General features: G+C 44.8%; 1 protein-coding gene across 5 annotated transcripts in view; it reads left to right on the top strand.

Annotated features, from left to right (window-relative positions):
* The window catches only part of Git (ARF GTPase-activating protein GIT1), a 293,327-nt gene extending 279,249 nt beyond the window's left edge, over window positions 1-14,078 (top strand). For all 5 annotated transcript variants that reach the window (XM_037419552.2, XM_037419545.2, XM_037419564.2 and 2 more), the window contains one exon: window positions 13,819-14,078. In XM_037419552.2, the coding sequence (XP_037275449.2) occupies window positions 13,819-13,967 (149 nt within the window). In that variant the 3' untranslated portion in view covers window positions 13,968-14,078. The remainder of the gene's footprint in view (window positions 1-13,818) is intronic.
* Window positions 14,079-14,288: the final 210 nt, after the last annotated feature.

The following is a 14,288-nucleotide window of genomic DNA, read 5'->3' as shown; positions in this document are numbered from 1 at the left end:
GGCTTAGCGGTCCAAAGATTCAATCATTTTTATTGCAGAAAAGAACGCATCCGTTGAAGAAATTTCTACAATTGTGAGAGGAAGTCGATTCCACTGACTGATAGTTCTCGGAAAAAAAGAGTTGCTGAAGGACGATGTATTACATTTATATTCTCTTATCTTGTGTTCATGATCTTTGCGGGCTGAAATGTAGTGAGGCCGGCTTATGTATACGTCACAGGGAATTCGAGTATGAGAATAAAATATGCTGTGCAATAGCTTCAGTCGAAACGATGCCCTTCGGTGCTGCAGAGACTTCCATTTTAACTTCAGCTTAGCTTCCGTCGCACTGAATTGTCTGTCGTACATAGGTGCATTAAACACATATCTCGCCGCCATAGACTGAACTTTTTCTAATCTTTCTTTATTTGATGATGTTGCAGGGTCCCACACACAACATGCGTACTCCAGTACTGATCTCACGTATGTTTTGTATAGTACCTCTCGGGTTTGCTGTGGAAAAGCACGTGTGTTTCTTTTTAAGAATCCTAAGCGCCGACAAGCTTTATTTACAGTGTAATCCACATGCCGATTCCATGATAGAGAGGGGCAAAAGAAAACACCTAGGTATTTGTATTCGCGCACCATTTTTACCGGAGAGCTGTTTATTGTGTATTCAAATTCACCTGGGTTTCTTTTTCTGGAAAACCTCATGCATACAGTTTTCTTAAGGTTCAGTTTCATTTCCCATCGCTGGCACCACGCGTATATTGCACATAGGTCGTTTTGGATTACGGAACAGTCAGTTTCAGAGGTAATCTGACGATATAAAATGCAGTAGTCTGCAAATAGCCTAATATGGGATTGTACGTTTTCGTTAATGTCATTTATATATAATAAGAAAAGTAATGGTCCCAGAACTGATCCCTGAGGTACCCCTGACGTAACACTAGTTATTTCAGACTGTTCGCCGTTTACAACTACATATTGTCGCCTCTCATGTAGATATTCAGCAATCCATGCAATAACTTGGTGATTAATATTAAAGCTGGTTAGTTTTTTCAGCAATAAGAAGTGTGATACAGTGTCGAACGCTTTTTGAAAGTCGAGGAAAATACAGTCGACCGAAAATTTGTCGTCCAGTGCTGCTGCTAAAACATGGGTGAACTCTACCAGTTGTGTGACGCATGATAGCCCCTGCCTAAATCCATGCTGGTTAGAGTTGAATAGGGAATTACTATCTATGTGCTTTACAATCGCAGTATATAAAATATGTTCAAGAATTTTACTGCACACAGAAGTGAGTGAGATAGGGCGGTAATTATTCACAGCATTGCGCGGGCCAGATTTATGTATAGGAGCAACAGACGCCATTTTCCAATCAGTTGGGAGAGAACTCTGTTTTAACGATTTTTCAAAAATAACTTTCAAGTACATAGACACTGCATGGGAAGAAGACTTCAACATAAAATTAGGCAAGCAATCAGGACCCACTGCTTTCGCACAATCTAGATCTCTAAGTAGTAATTCAATGCCACGAGCGTCAAGTACTACATCAGGCATGGATGTGGATTCGTGTACCAACAATTTCAAGTCTTTTTGGGGGTCAGTAGCGGCTGAGAACACTGACGTAAAATATAAATTGAACAACTTAGCCTTTTCTGTCGTATCGCTCACGGTAATATCACCGCTGGTCAAAGCGGGAATTGAAATGTTGTCTTTCTTGTTTCGTTTGATATACCTCCAAAGTTCTTTCGGGTTTTGCGTTATTTTACGTTCAATTGTTTTAAAGTAGGCTACTTTCATTTCGACTGTAGCATTATTTACTTCACGCGTTGCCAGCTTCAGTTTGCAAGAGTTCTCTTCCGAGGGATTTCTTTTAAATGAACGGTAAATTCTCTGCCTACGCTTGACCAAAACGTCGAGTTCTCTACAAAACCATGGTTTACTTTTATTACGCCTTCTAGTTAGCACCCATGTCGGAACAAATCGGTTTCTCAGCTCTAGAATCTTGTCTTTAAACAAATTCCACAGCTCTTCTACTGAATAATCATCGGCAAGTGTTTCGAAAACAATGAAATATGCCTCCAATGCAGTGTTGATTCCTTGGACATTAGCCTTCGCGTAATTGTACATGCACCGACTCCTTTCACTGTAAGCACTCGTATGTTTCATATTTATCTCACTTAGCACAACCTCGTGGTCACTTATCCCTGGTAATACTTCAGTGTTTTCTACCATTTCTGGCATATTTGTGAAAAATAGATCAAGGATATGACCTCCTCGAGTTGGTTTCAACACTGTCTGTGTTAAAGACAAGAGGTTCATGAAATCAGCCATTTCAGATTTAAAACTAAGAGAACTTCCAGAAGCTATTGGTTGCTCATTCCAGTCGAGATCAGGCAGGTTAAAATCCCCACCTACAACGACGTAATCAGAGGCGATTTTTGTAGCTGTAGCAGTGAATTCACTAAATTCCTTAGTTGAACCAGTTGGCGGTCGATAAAAAGAGCAGACTGATAGTGATTTGCCATTCGAGAGCTTAAGTTGACACCAAACAGCTTCACTCGTATCGTCTGTAGTGCTTATGCCTATAGACGGAATGCGCTGATCTACCAAGATAAATACACCACCTCCATGATAGTTCCTGTCTTTCCTGTAACAAGTAAAGTTATCTGGAAATACCTCGGTGTTTGCCACGTCTTCATTCAGCCATGATTCAGTACCGATAACTACACTTGGTTTGGTCATGCGCACTAAGTCATCGAATATGTCAACTTTATTTTTAATGCTCCTACAGTTTACTAACAAAAAAGAAAGTGAAGAGCATAAGAACTTAGTCGGTCACTTGCACTGCACAACCTTGCCTGAGGTATCATCGTAAGTGTACCTGATGCCGTCCATGTGAAGGGTATCGTGTTTTAGCTGTACTCGTGCGTCCCCGCTTCTATTTTCTCTAGCAAACTGCCACAAAATTCGCCTTTTCTTTCGCACTGGTTCAGAAAAGTCTTCCGACATACCGATACCTGTATCTTTCAAATTCTTGGCCTTTCCTAAAATCAGGTGCTTTTCTTTCAATGACCCGAACCTTGCGATCACGGGCCGCGTTTTTCCCTCTCGAAATTTCCCGAGCCGATGAGCTTTTTCTATCGTTTCGGGGTTAACTTGTAATTTTGTCGAGCATACTTCTTTCACAAGCGATTCAGATTGTGACCAAGATTCGCGGACACTTGTATCAGGTATGCCGTAGAATACCAAGTTATGCTGTCTACTACGATTTTCAAGATCATCAATCTTATTTTGAAGCAACTGTATCACCCCGTGCTGGGTATTACAGCGCGCAGTACACTCAGTGATAGCGGCTTCTAATTTTGACAGCACTGACATTTTTCCTTCCATTGACGACACTCGTTCACTCAAGTCATTTATAGCAGCCTTATGTTCCGCTTGGTTCGCTTCAATGGTATTAAGCTTTCGAACAATCGCGTTTTGCCCATCCAAAATTTTCTGTAGCGTCGCATCAACGACAGGGCCAGGATTCGTTTCGATATCCCCGCAGAGAATTAATAACAAAAAATAAAAGCAAAAACGACGCAGCAGCAAAATCCGACGCTTTGAGTGGTTTCCAGCATCGGAATGCACGCGCACACAGTTATACAACATATGGGGTGGAACCGGCTGGATAACAAGAGCAAATTGTCTACAAAGGGAACATTCACTAACCTGCACAAGAAGCAGAACATGCGTGAACGGCACTGCCATTGCACTGCCGGTTCCACGCCCCAAAGATGCACTGCAGTCGATCGTCTTTTGTAGGGCGGTGATAGCGGTGAACCAAGGTTCGTAGACTGTTGCTGGACACATGTCGGATTCAGCTGCAGTGGGCGTCAACGGTTACCCATTGAGCGCTTCGCAGATTTTCTCGCTGTTGCCTGTGAATCCTTCGGCGACGTCGACGATAATGCCGTAGTTGACAGCGTGGTCCGTTGAAAGCACCCCGGAACTATATGCAACCTGCACAAGAAGCAGAACATGCGTGAACGGCACTGCCATTGCACTGCCGGTTCCACGCCCCAAAGATGCACTGCAGTCGATCGTCTTTTGTAGGGCGGTGATAGCGGTGAACCAAGGTTCGTAGACTGTTGCTGGACACATGTCGGATTCAGCTGCAGTGGGCGTCAACGGTTCCCCATTGAGCGCTTCGCAGATTTTCTCGCTGTTGCCTGTGAATCCTTCGGCGACGTCGACGATAATGCCGTAGTTGACAGCGTGGTCCGTTGAAAGCACCCCGGAACTATATGCAACCTGCACAAGAAGCAGAACATGCGTGAACGGCACTGCCATTGCACTGCCGGTTCCACGCCCCAAAGATGCACTGCAGTCGATCGTCTTTTGTAGGGCGGTGATAGCGGTGAACCAAGGTTCGTAGACTGTTGCTGGACACATGTCGGATTCAGCTGCAGTGGGCGTCAACGGTTCCCCATTGAGCGCTTCGCAGATTTTCTCGCTGTTGCCTGTGAATCCTTCGGCGACGTCGACGATAATGCCGTAGTTGACAGCGTGGTCCGTTGAAAGCACCCCGGAACTATATGCAACCTGCACAAGAAGCAGAACATGCGTGAACGGCACTGCCATTGCACTGCCGGTTCCACGCCCCCCCATCAGCCTCGATCTGAAATAAAATTTCTTGCATGCGTTTCTTTTCTCATCAGCTTTATGGCAGCAAAAACATCACGCAAGGTCATCGCACCTACAGAGGGTGTCTCAGACCAATTCAAGCACGTATCGGCAGAAGGCAAGACGGCAGAGGAAATGGGAACTAAACATTTTTTTACGTGTCACAGCCGTGATCCACTTATACCCCTGTCACACGGCCATCACTAAACTCCGTTGAACACTGTCAACGTAAATCTCCCCTAGGTGGTTCGACGGAGAAGGAGTTGTGGCAGTGTCACACGGCAATGAAAAGGTTGTAACAGTTGGCGCAAGGGGGCTCAGCTGGCGCTGTTTGATTTTCGGAAAATTATTCTAATTTCATCTTTATTGATTTTTTTGTGAATCCTCGTTATGTGGTTTTTACAAAAAAAAAACACTATTAAGGAGGTAAGAGGCTAACAAACCATAAAGATATTTTGAAATAAAAACTTATTCGCTAAATGTAGCGATGCTGCTAGCGACCCTGGCCACATTGTGCTTTTAGTTGTTTTGTTCACTGTGTTCATGCCTGTGTACGAAAGTTCTTGTGCTTCCTTGCCTCCTGAGCGAACATTTTGTGTTCTTCAGCCATGAGTGACACTGCGACGACCACAAACACACGCATGGACGAAATATTTTTCAATGGCGCCGGCCGGCCCGACTTGCGAGGCACGGAGTGTAGAGCATCTGTGTCGAGAGTAAGTGAACTCTGGCGGGCGTAAATATATGTAAACAAACACACGTTGTGAATCAGTACTACAACGAAAGAACGTTTAAGATTGCCAAAATGTATTATTCTTTCACTGCGGCCACTTAGTGCTCGAAATTTTACTCTGACCTCTAGACTGCTGGGGACGAGAGTACCTCGTTTCGCTGCGAAGGAAGATTGTTGAATGTCCTTTGCGAAACGCTCCGTTTACCTTCGTTTGCATGAGGGTGGCCGTGTGACACAGACTGCATCTTCGTTGTCGTAAGGACGAGGGAGTTAAACGGTCTTCGCGGGTGCCCGTGTGACAGGGGTATTATTTTGCTGCCCAATAAAGCAGGGACAAGTCGAGAAACTCTGGAACTTCGTTCCCGCAGGACACGGTGTGTACCTGTTGGTACAATCGACTACGCAGCAGTACATGATTCAGATTAACTACGTGCTAGCGAACGTTGGGGAAGTGTTTCGTTCTGCTCGGGCTCTCAACATTTGTCTTCTCTAACGGGTGTGCGGCAACGCGCCAGTCTCAGTGCACGGAGTCTATACCCCCAGTCTTTGCCCGGTAGTTTTCCTACTTCGTCCTCGACTCTTGCGCCTATATTTGTTATTTGTGTGTCATTTAAATAAGAGCTTCCTAACTTTGATTCTGTGTTCTGATTTTCAGTTTTATATCCCATTTGCAATGCATGTTTGATCTCTGATGGAATGACCCGCCCGCGAAAGATATTATGACGCCTTCGCCGTCCATGTTGCTGGTCACTCATATATCAGCTCCCCATCTATCATACTTGCTGACAAAGAGATTGTCTATCTTTGCAGTTGATAATTCCATGCTTCGGTGACAAATAACAGCATATGCTAGCAAAATCTTCTACTTCTCCGCAGTTCTTTTTTTTCCATTTCTAGAAGCGTATATAATTGCACTGCACAAATAAACGCAGTTGTTGGTAGTCGGCGCTAGCCCTATTTCATCTGTTTTGTCCTCGTTGTCTCCACACTGTCTTTTACTATAAATGTGTACCAACAAGCTCAAGTTCACACGCTGCTTGATATATTGACTCAGGAGACCGCTAACTACGAAAACGCTCACATTTGGGAACGTTGTCATTGTTGCAATCACATTATTTAAATATGCACCAATAATAGTGCTATATCCAAAGCTAAAAATGCTCACCATATCAATCCTAAAAAATAATTTTCACAATTAGAATGTCCAGATTCTGTTTGGTGTTTATTTTGAAAACGTTTATGACACAGTGGCTATTTATCGAGCTTATTGTGCACAGAAAGGAGCATCTCTAGGCTGGTTTACTAGATCGCGCCACCTTATCACACCCGAGAGCTTACAGACACGCCTATGACGTGTGCTGCGCAACAGAAGTCCCGTAGTCTACTTACAAATTATGATTGTGTTTGCTTTATTTGTGTCTTGACTTCTAACCAAAACTAATTATAAAAAGTTTTAAAGATTATGAACAACATTTGTTTGTAGTTATGTCGAAACAACAGCCTGTGACATTGCACTTCCATGAGTCATGCACTCGAAGTAGGCAGTAGACATTTGGCTGGGCCATTCTGATCTGCAGCGATTTGCAGCTTTAGTGTGGTGACATGGCTGCTGGATAAAAAACATGGTGGGGTCTGTTGCATGCCTCCAAAGCAGCATGCAATAGGAGGAGGAGTACTTTGGTTTAGGCCAGCTGGTTCATAGTACTCATAACCATTCTTTCTTTGTGTCATTGCGCTGCACTTTTCAAAAATGGGGAATGGTTATTAGAAGTACCTATCACTTCATATATGTGAACAGTTTGCTCTAGAGGGGCCATTCTTTCATAGGGTAAGCCTCAATACTCTTTATGAATGCTGCCCGTTTGGCTCACCTTAAATGAAAAGAGTCACTGATCTTGTTCATGGCGAGGCTATCGCTGCGCAGATTTTAAGAACTGACGTATCTAATACACACCACAAAAGCACGTACATTTTAAATGTAGGTCCTTTTAGTGTACCAGCAATGCCACGGTTGTGCAGACACTGAGTTGAAGCCAAGAGTTTACAACGTAAATAAACCGTATTCTCAGTAAAGGCAGTACAAGCATAAAAGCTTGCACACTCAGCAGGTGTCAATTATAGCTCACAAAATCGTTTAGAGGGTCATTCAAAGCAATGGGAAGGAACTTACTATGCTATAAATGCAATCTCACGCGTTTTGAACTGTGGCAGAACACTTAGAGGACTTGAATATTCACCACACATGTGTACTCCACAATTCCTCAAAGTTTTCATGAATATTTCTCTTCAAGAAAACACTGAAACCAACTCCATCACTGAGCATCGTTCTAGTGACACTTTTCAAAACAGTACTCTGCATCACTCAATTCTCCAAGATCAACTTACTGCACTACATGACTCACTCGAACCGCTTGAACAGCATAACTTCTTAGCCAAGATCACCACGTCATCTTAGCCTCCATCACGTCTTGTTTCGATCCTTCCCTGTTTTGTGAACATTCTTAGTAATTGTGCGGCACATACCACGGCGACAGCCAGGTCAAAGGGTTTCATGTCGCCGGTTCGTCTGTGAAAATGGTCGACCCCAAAAGAGGCACCACTACGATGTCTCGAATTCTGCCGTGTGTGTAGAGGGCACGCCCCGGTGCTTTTTAAACTTATTTCTTTGTATGCACCCATGAAAGGAATGGTTGACACGGTGATTTAATGCTGATGTATGGAGGCGGCGGTGCACGTCTGTTTCAGCGCTCGTTTGTGACAAAAGTAAGTGCTCACGCATCCAGATACGCTTCTTGACACTGTAGACAGCAGGGGAATTCGTTGTACTTCAAAAAAGCGTCTTTTTTCACGTTCGAGCTGCTCAGCAACACACAACAGCTTCGCGGAGCCACACCAATAAAAAACTGGCATCACACGACTAAAAGCACAGAAAGCAAGAGGCAAGCTACCCCCCCCCCCCCCACACACACACGCGCAATCATATACAAAAAAAGCACTAGAAAGCACACACAGACACATAGAAATCCTCATGCAACTACATTGTAACACAAAGTCTCATTCACTTTGATGGTGTGAGTTTCAGCGCCGCAACAATAAAAAGTACGTCGCTGCAACTGTCAGCTCAAAAGACACGCTCGCTGATTGACTGTGATGCTACGCAACAGGCTGCACCATCCTTTTATCCAGCGGCCGTGGTTGTATAAGTTACCTACACAGTTTATGCAGAGAGCTTAAGTGGGACTGTAAATGATTTTTAAACCTTGCTCTAGGGGCCCTCTGTGTTTGTACAAAATTGTCAAAACTGTTTCAGGGTCTCTTTCAGCCTTTCGTGACACGTCCGAGGCGGCTTCTTTATCCTCGAGATTGTGCAAAGGGCTGAAGTGCATACTCATTTTTTGCCAGAGCTGGCCTACATGCCTTGAGTCCCGTACATTGCCCTATACTACGTGGTTGCAAGCACTCATCTCTTCAGGGGCGTTCAACAGATAGCTTTGTGCGTCTTGTGCTTTCAACCCTAAGTTTTCAATGATGTTATAGACTGCACGAAGGTACGTCACTTTGCTAGCTGCAGCGGTCATGTTTGCTAAAGCAGTTAGCTGCTGTCCTTTAGTTGCATAACATTCCAATTGGTTACTATGGAATTTATTGCTCTGCCTTCTTAGCTGATGCTGTCACCTTCTCTCCCTTTTTTCCTTTTTTTTTTGTGGGATAGTGTAATTTTTTGATGAAGTAGGACATGCAGTCTTCAACAGAAAATAATAAAGGAAAAGGGAAAAAATACAAACAAACAAAATGATGATGTAAGCATAGCCTGATAAGTATAGTGCATAAAAATGAAAGCAATAACATTGAGATGAAGTGAAATGTTAAAGCGAATTGTGTGATAAGAAAATAAAATACTATGGCAGCCATTTTTTGCAAAAATTCTCAAAAATGCATTGTTGTCATCACTCCGTCTCGGTCCGTGTGAATGCATTTTTTGTCATTTTCTAACTTCCACATATTGTTCCCATCTCAATTGGACATTCGAGCCCCACTGGTGGCCGCCCTCTTCTTACGATAGCCTGTGTGTGGCGGTCATTATCATTCATCAAATGCGTCCTCTATAACGTAGTTTATTGGAAATGTCCCTAAATAGTACAGTGAACTTTCACTTGAGTGAACTTCAAGGGACACAAGGTAATATTTGACTTAAGGGGGGACGCGGCCCTTGAAAACCGAAAAATCGCGAAAAAGTCAGTTTTTCAAAAACCACATTTTTGGGTTGTATGTCTCATAAACTACCTATTCTGTAATTATCAGCACCTAATTCAACCGCAAAGTGCAAAAAAAATACTATTTTCGAGGCCGCCGCGGTGTCCAAAACAGGCGCAAATCCCGAAATCAAACCAAACTTCGCGCGCGCGCCATTCCCGGACCATGCGGTCGTCCCGCGCCATCTTGGCCGTGAGTTCTTTCTCTTTTGACCGTGAATTCTTTCTCTCTCGTTCGCCGCCTTGCAAAATGGCGTTGGCAGCACAGTTGAGACGCTATTGGCGTTTTCCCGCGATGCGATGCGGAGCGCTGATTGGCTAGAGCAGCGTATTCATATCTCGCGGGAGAAAGCGTGCCCGCTATTGGCTGCTGTGCAGCAGCGGGGGCGGTCGCTCCTCTCGATGGCGCGTCCAGCGCGCTCGCTTCGTTGTTGCTCTCTGCTCCATCCGCCTCGACAGACGTCTGCTTACGAGCCGCTCTTCGCCTTGTGCTATCTTTTCGATCATTTTCTCTCGTTTTTTTTTCTTTTTGCACTAGTTCTGTGCCTTTCGTCTTTGTTGTTGCGGGCGATGCCGGCAACGAAGCCGAAGTCAGTGCGGAAGTTTAGTGCGCGGAGGCGCGCTATGCGGCTTGTACGATCTTCGAAATTGCGCTATTCTGCTGCGGGTGCCGACTGCGTAGACGCTTGCAGCGACGGAACTGTGTTGTCGGCTGTCACCAGTCGAGAATCCGACACATCGAGTGTGGTTGGAGCCGCAAATGCACCGAGTGTTTCCGAGATCGCCGGGCTCGACACGTGCTTCGAATCGATGCCATCCAGTGTGACACCGAGTGCTTCTGATATCGCCGGCCCCAGCACTTCGTCTGAATCGGTGCCGCCATCGAGCGTGAGTGGACCGTCGCTTCATCTGCGGACGCGTTTCCTAACGAAGGAAGAAATCGATGCGAATGCGAAACGTCGTGACGCCGTTCGCGCTGAACTCGAGTCTACGCCGGCGACGCAGAAGAAATTTCAACTGATGCAGCCGGCTCTTGCACCTGCAGTGACAAGTGAGGGCGAACATTTTTCGCTCGTTCAAATGAACATCTTTAACGTCGTGCTCAGCCGCACAGTGTGCAAAGAATGTTTGAAAGGTGCTATGACTGTCCGAGAGAGCACCAAGCTTGGACTTGCAACAAAACTTGAAGTCGTGTGCGCCTCTTGTGGCACCGTCGATAAATTATGGACATCACCTTGCAAAAAGGACACGCAGGCCTTCGATGTAAATGTCCGCGCCATAATGGCTATAAAGCAAATAGGCAAGGGGCAAACAGCTCTTAATGACTTTTGGGCTGGCATGAACGTCTCTTACAGAGGTCTACACCACAAGACGTTTCAAAAGCACTTGAAAGAGACGTTCAGGAAGCCAGACGCCACCGCTTTGGAGAAGTTTTATGCTGATTCTGCCACAGCAGTGATCAAAACATATAAAGAAATGGACCCCAGCTTCTGCAAGGACATCACCGTAGTGTACGATGGCACATGGCACACATCACACATCGGAGTAGGATCGGTAATTGACTTCTTTACAGGTCTCATCTTGGATGCTGTAGTTCTTTCAAACCACTGCCTTAGATGCCAAACAGGGCCCAAACCTGGAGATGCAGCATACGAAAGCTGGCAGAAGCACCACATTTGCCAGAAAACCACAGACGCAAAATCGGGAAGCATGGAAGTGGAGGCAGGCTTGACTCTCTTTGGGCGGTCTGTATCCAAGCATGGCCTGCGGTACACCACTCTTGTGTCCGACGGAGACAGCCGTACCTTCGCTACCCTCACAGAAGAGAATGTGTATGGGCTAGTGCCAATTGTAAAAGAAGAATGTCTGAACCATGTTCAGAAAAGGATTGGAAGTGCTCTTCGAAACATTGTGCAGAAAAGTGATAAGCCACTGAGTGGGAAGGGGAAGCTGACTAAAGCCCTCATTGAAAAGCTGACAGGATATTATGGTTGGGCCCTGAGAAACAATTCAACTGACCTAACAGCCATGCAGCGTGCAGTGATGGCAACATATCACCACGTCACATCGACTGACCAGGACCCTCACCATGAACTTTGCCCAGAGGGGGCTCAATCGTGGTGCCGCCATAGAGCTGCAGAGGCAAAGCGTGAGCCACAGCCAAAACATAAACACAGCCTACCGGACTATGTCGCTGCAGCTATGCTGCCCATCTACGAAAGACTGTCACAAAAGTCGCTTCTTCAGCGCTGCCTGGGAGCGAAGACGCAAAATGCATCAGAATCATTCCACTCCATTCTGTGGTCTCTGATGCCGAAGGAACAACACTCATCCTTGATCGCGGTAGAAACAGCACTGCATGAAGCAGTGCTGCGCTACAATGCCGGCTGCTGCAAAACAACTCAAGTAATATCGGACTCCATTGGACTTCAACCAGGTCATCTGGCCATCCAGCGAGCTCGTGAAAAAGACGCTTTACGCCTAAAAAAGAATTCTAAAAGACACCAAGAGAAGATGGAGGCCAGGCAAAAGAAGAAAAGAGTGCGCCAGGACACTTCTAGCTACTGTGCTGGAGCTTTTTGAAGAAAACACGTGTTTTGAACTTTCTCGGCCTGTTTTCTCAGAACAGATTTTTTTGCTAGTTGTGGTGCTGAGGAAAGCAAGAACTCGAAAACCGTTCATCAGATTTGTGTGCCGTTTTTTTATTCTGTTCCTGAATGACCTTGCAAGGGCGTAACAAGCTCCTTTTTTTTAAAATTGGTGCTGTTAATTTATAATAAACAATTAATTTTTGATGAATCTGGTCATTACTGGTTACATCAAATTCAAAGTTGCGTGAAAATTTTGGGGGGGGGGGGGGGGGAATAAAAAAAAAACGGCTTTGTAGTGCCCTGGAATAGCTATCAAGGAATGACCACAATGAATTTCAGCTTTCTACTATGTCCTGGGATTTCTCACGACTTCCTCAGGCACCCATGTGAAGCACCCAGTTAAACCTCAATAACTCTGGAACTAAGAAACACAGCTTCGTGAAACTTAGCAGTTGTGCTAGTTTTATTGTAGTGAACAACCCCTGAAAGTTTCATCCAGTTATCTTAAAAAATAAAAAAGTTCGGTCTCCAGGGTAGCCTCCCCTCTTAACTGAATGTTCACTAATTTGAATATTCACTAGAATACGGAACAGAAGTAGGCACAACAAAAATCGGGTCACACATGTGAAACACAAGTGATTTTTTAAATAATGGTGTAATTTTCAATTGGACAGGCAGCCTCAAAGCACAAGAAGAGACAAAGCTGTCTAGAGAGTTATGTTTCTGAGCACTGCCTCTGGGACAAAGTCTCACAACTTTCTAATACGATCTGGCTGCACATAGAATTCGAACCTCGTTCAGCCATTACGGCTTCTTTGTTGCACTGCTCTTCTTTCGGTTCCAGACAAACACTGGAAATGATTTCTGAGTCTCTAACAGCTGCACAGCTACCGAAGGACACGTGGTTTCGTCTCCCGCATGCACATGGGTGATTTGGGGGCAGAACGCATCGGCTACGCCAGTGCTATGGAGTGCAATATTTCATTGAATTGATCGAAAAAATGAGCCTAGGTTTGCAGACAGAGCTTGTTGAACCGAAACATTCGCTATTCATAAGTTTGTTTAAATGGAGGATTTTTGCGTAGAATGCACTAGAAGACCTGCAGGGAATTTCTAAAGATTTGTTATTCTAAAATACTCGTTAAAGTGACCTTTGTACGAGTCTGAGTTCACTGAATTCATCGTGTGAAACTTGGATGAACTTTGATTGTACCATCCAGACTCTAATTGCAAGGTTTCCAAGTATCTTATGATAAAAATGTAAATCACAGATACAATATTTGCCGTATGTCTATATCTCAAATATTCAATGTCGGGGTATTTTTTATTGCATCATGATACAACCACAAAGCCCCTTTGCCTCTGCAGTTGGTCTGTACTGCCTGTGCATTAGCAAGTAATGCAAAAGAGAGATATTATTTTAGCAACATTATTGTGTTGTGTATCCATACTGTACACCTGCCAGGAGGTTTGGTCATTTGCCTGCAGGAAAACATGGGATGAAATTGTATTTGCAGTGCATTTTGTCTTGTTAGTTTAAGCATATGTTTATGCTAAGGTGCCTTCGAAATGTGTCTGTGTGCAGGCAGTGCTGGGCATGAGCTCTCTGTTTGGTGGGCAGACCACAGGTGCGGTCAATGCTGCCCTCACTCGCCTGGTGGGCAATGCTCATCAGCTGCAGTGCTGGGCAACCAGTGGCCTCGACGGAGGCCAGCTCATCCAGGGGGCCTATGAGGTGGCCAAGGGGGCCAAGGAGCTCGTCCAGGCATATCCGGCCTCCTCACTGGCTGCTTGTGCTCAATAAAGTTTTCTTGTTAGAAGAGTTTTAAAAAACTCTTCATGCTACGGTTGTCTGCTACGGTTGTCTGTTTTGAACATATTTGGACAAGACGTATTAAAACGAAACTGTGGCACAGTTCCTATCTTGAAATGGGCTAAAGATTCATTGTGTGTTGAAAATTACTGGCACAGATGGCAAGCAACCTTGAGACATCTTTCTGACCGCCTTTATGGACATTACATCCATTCTTCAAATTCACGAATAATTTCGCAGGG

This window comes from Rhipicephalus microplus, chromosome 3, assembly GCF_043290135.1.
Source record: "Rhipicephalus microplus isolate Deutch F79 chromosome 3, USDA_Rmic, whole genome shotgun sequence".
In the NCBI taxonomy this organism is placed as follows: Eukaryota; Metazoa; Arthropoda; class Arachnida; order Ixodida; family Ixodidae; genus Rhipicephalus; species Rhipicephalus microplus.
This window is presented reverse-complemented; position numbering and strand designations above follow the sequence as displayed.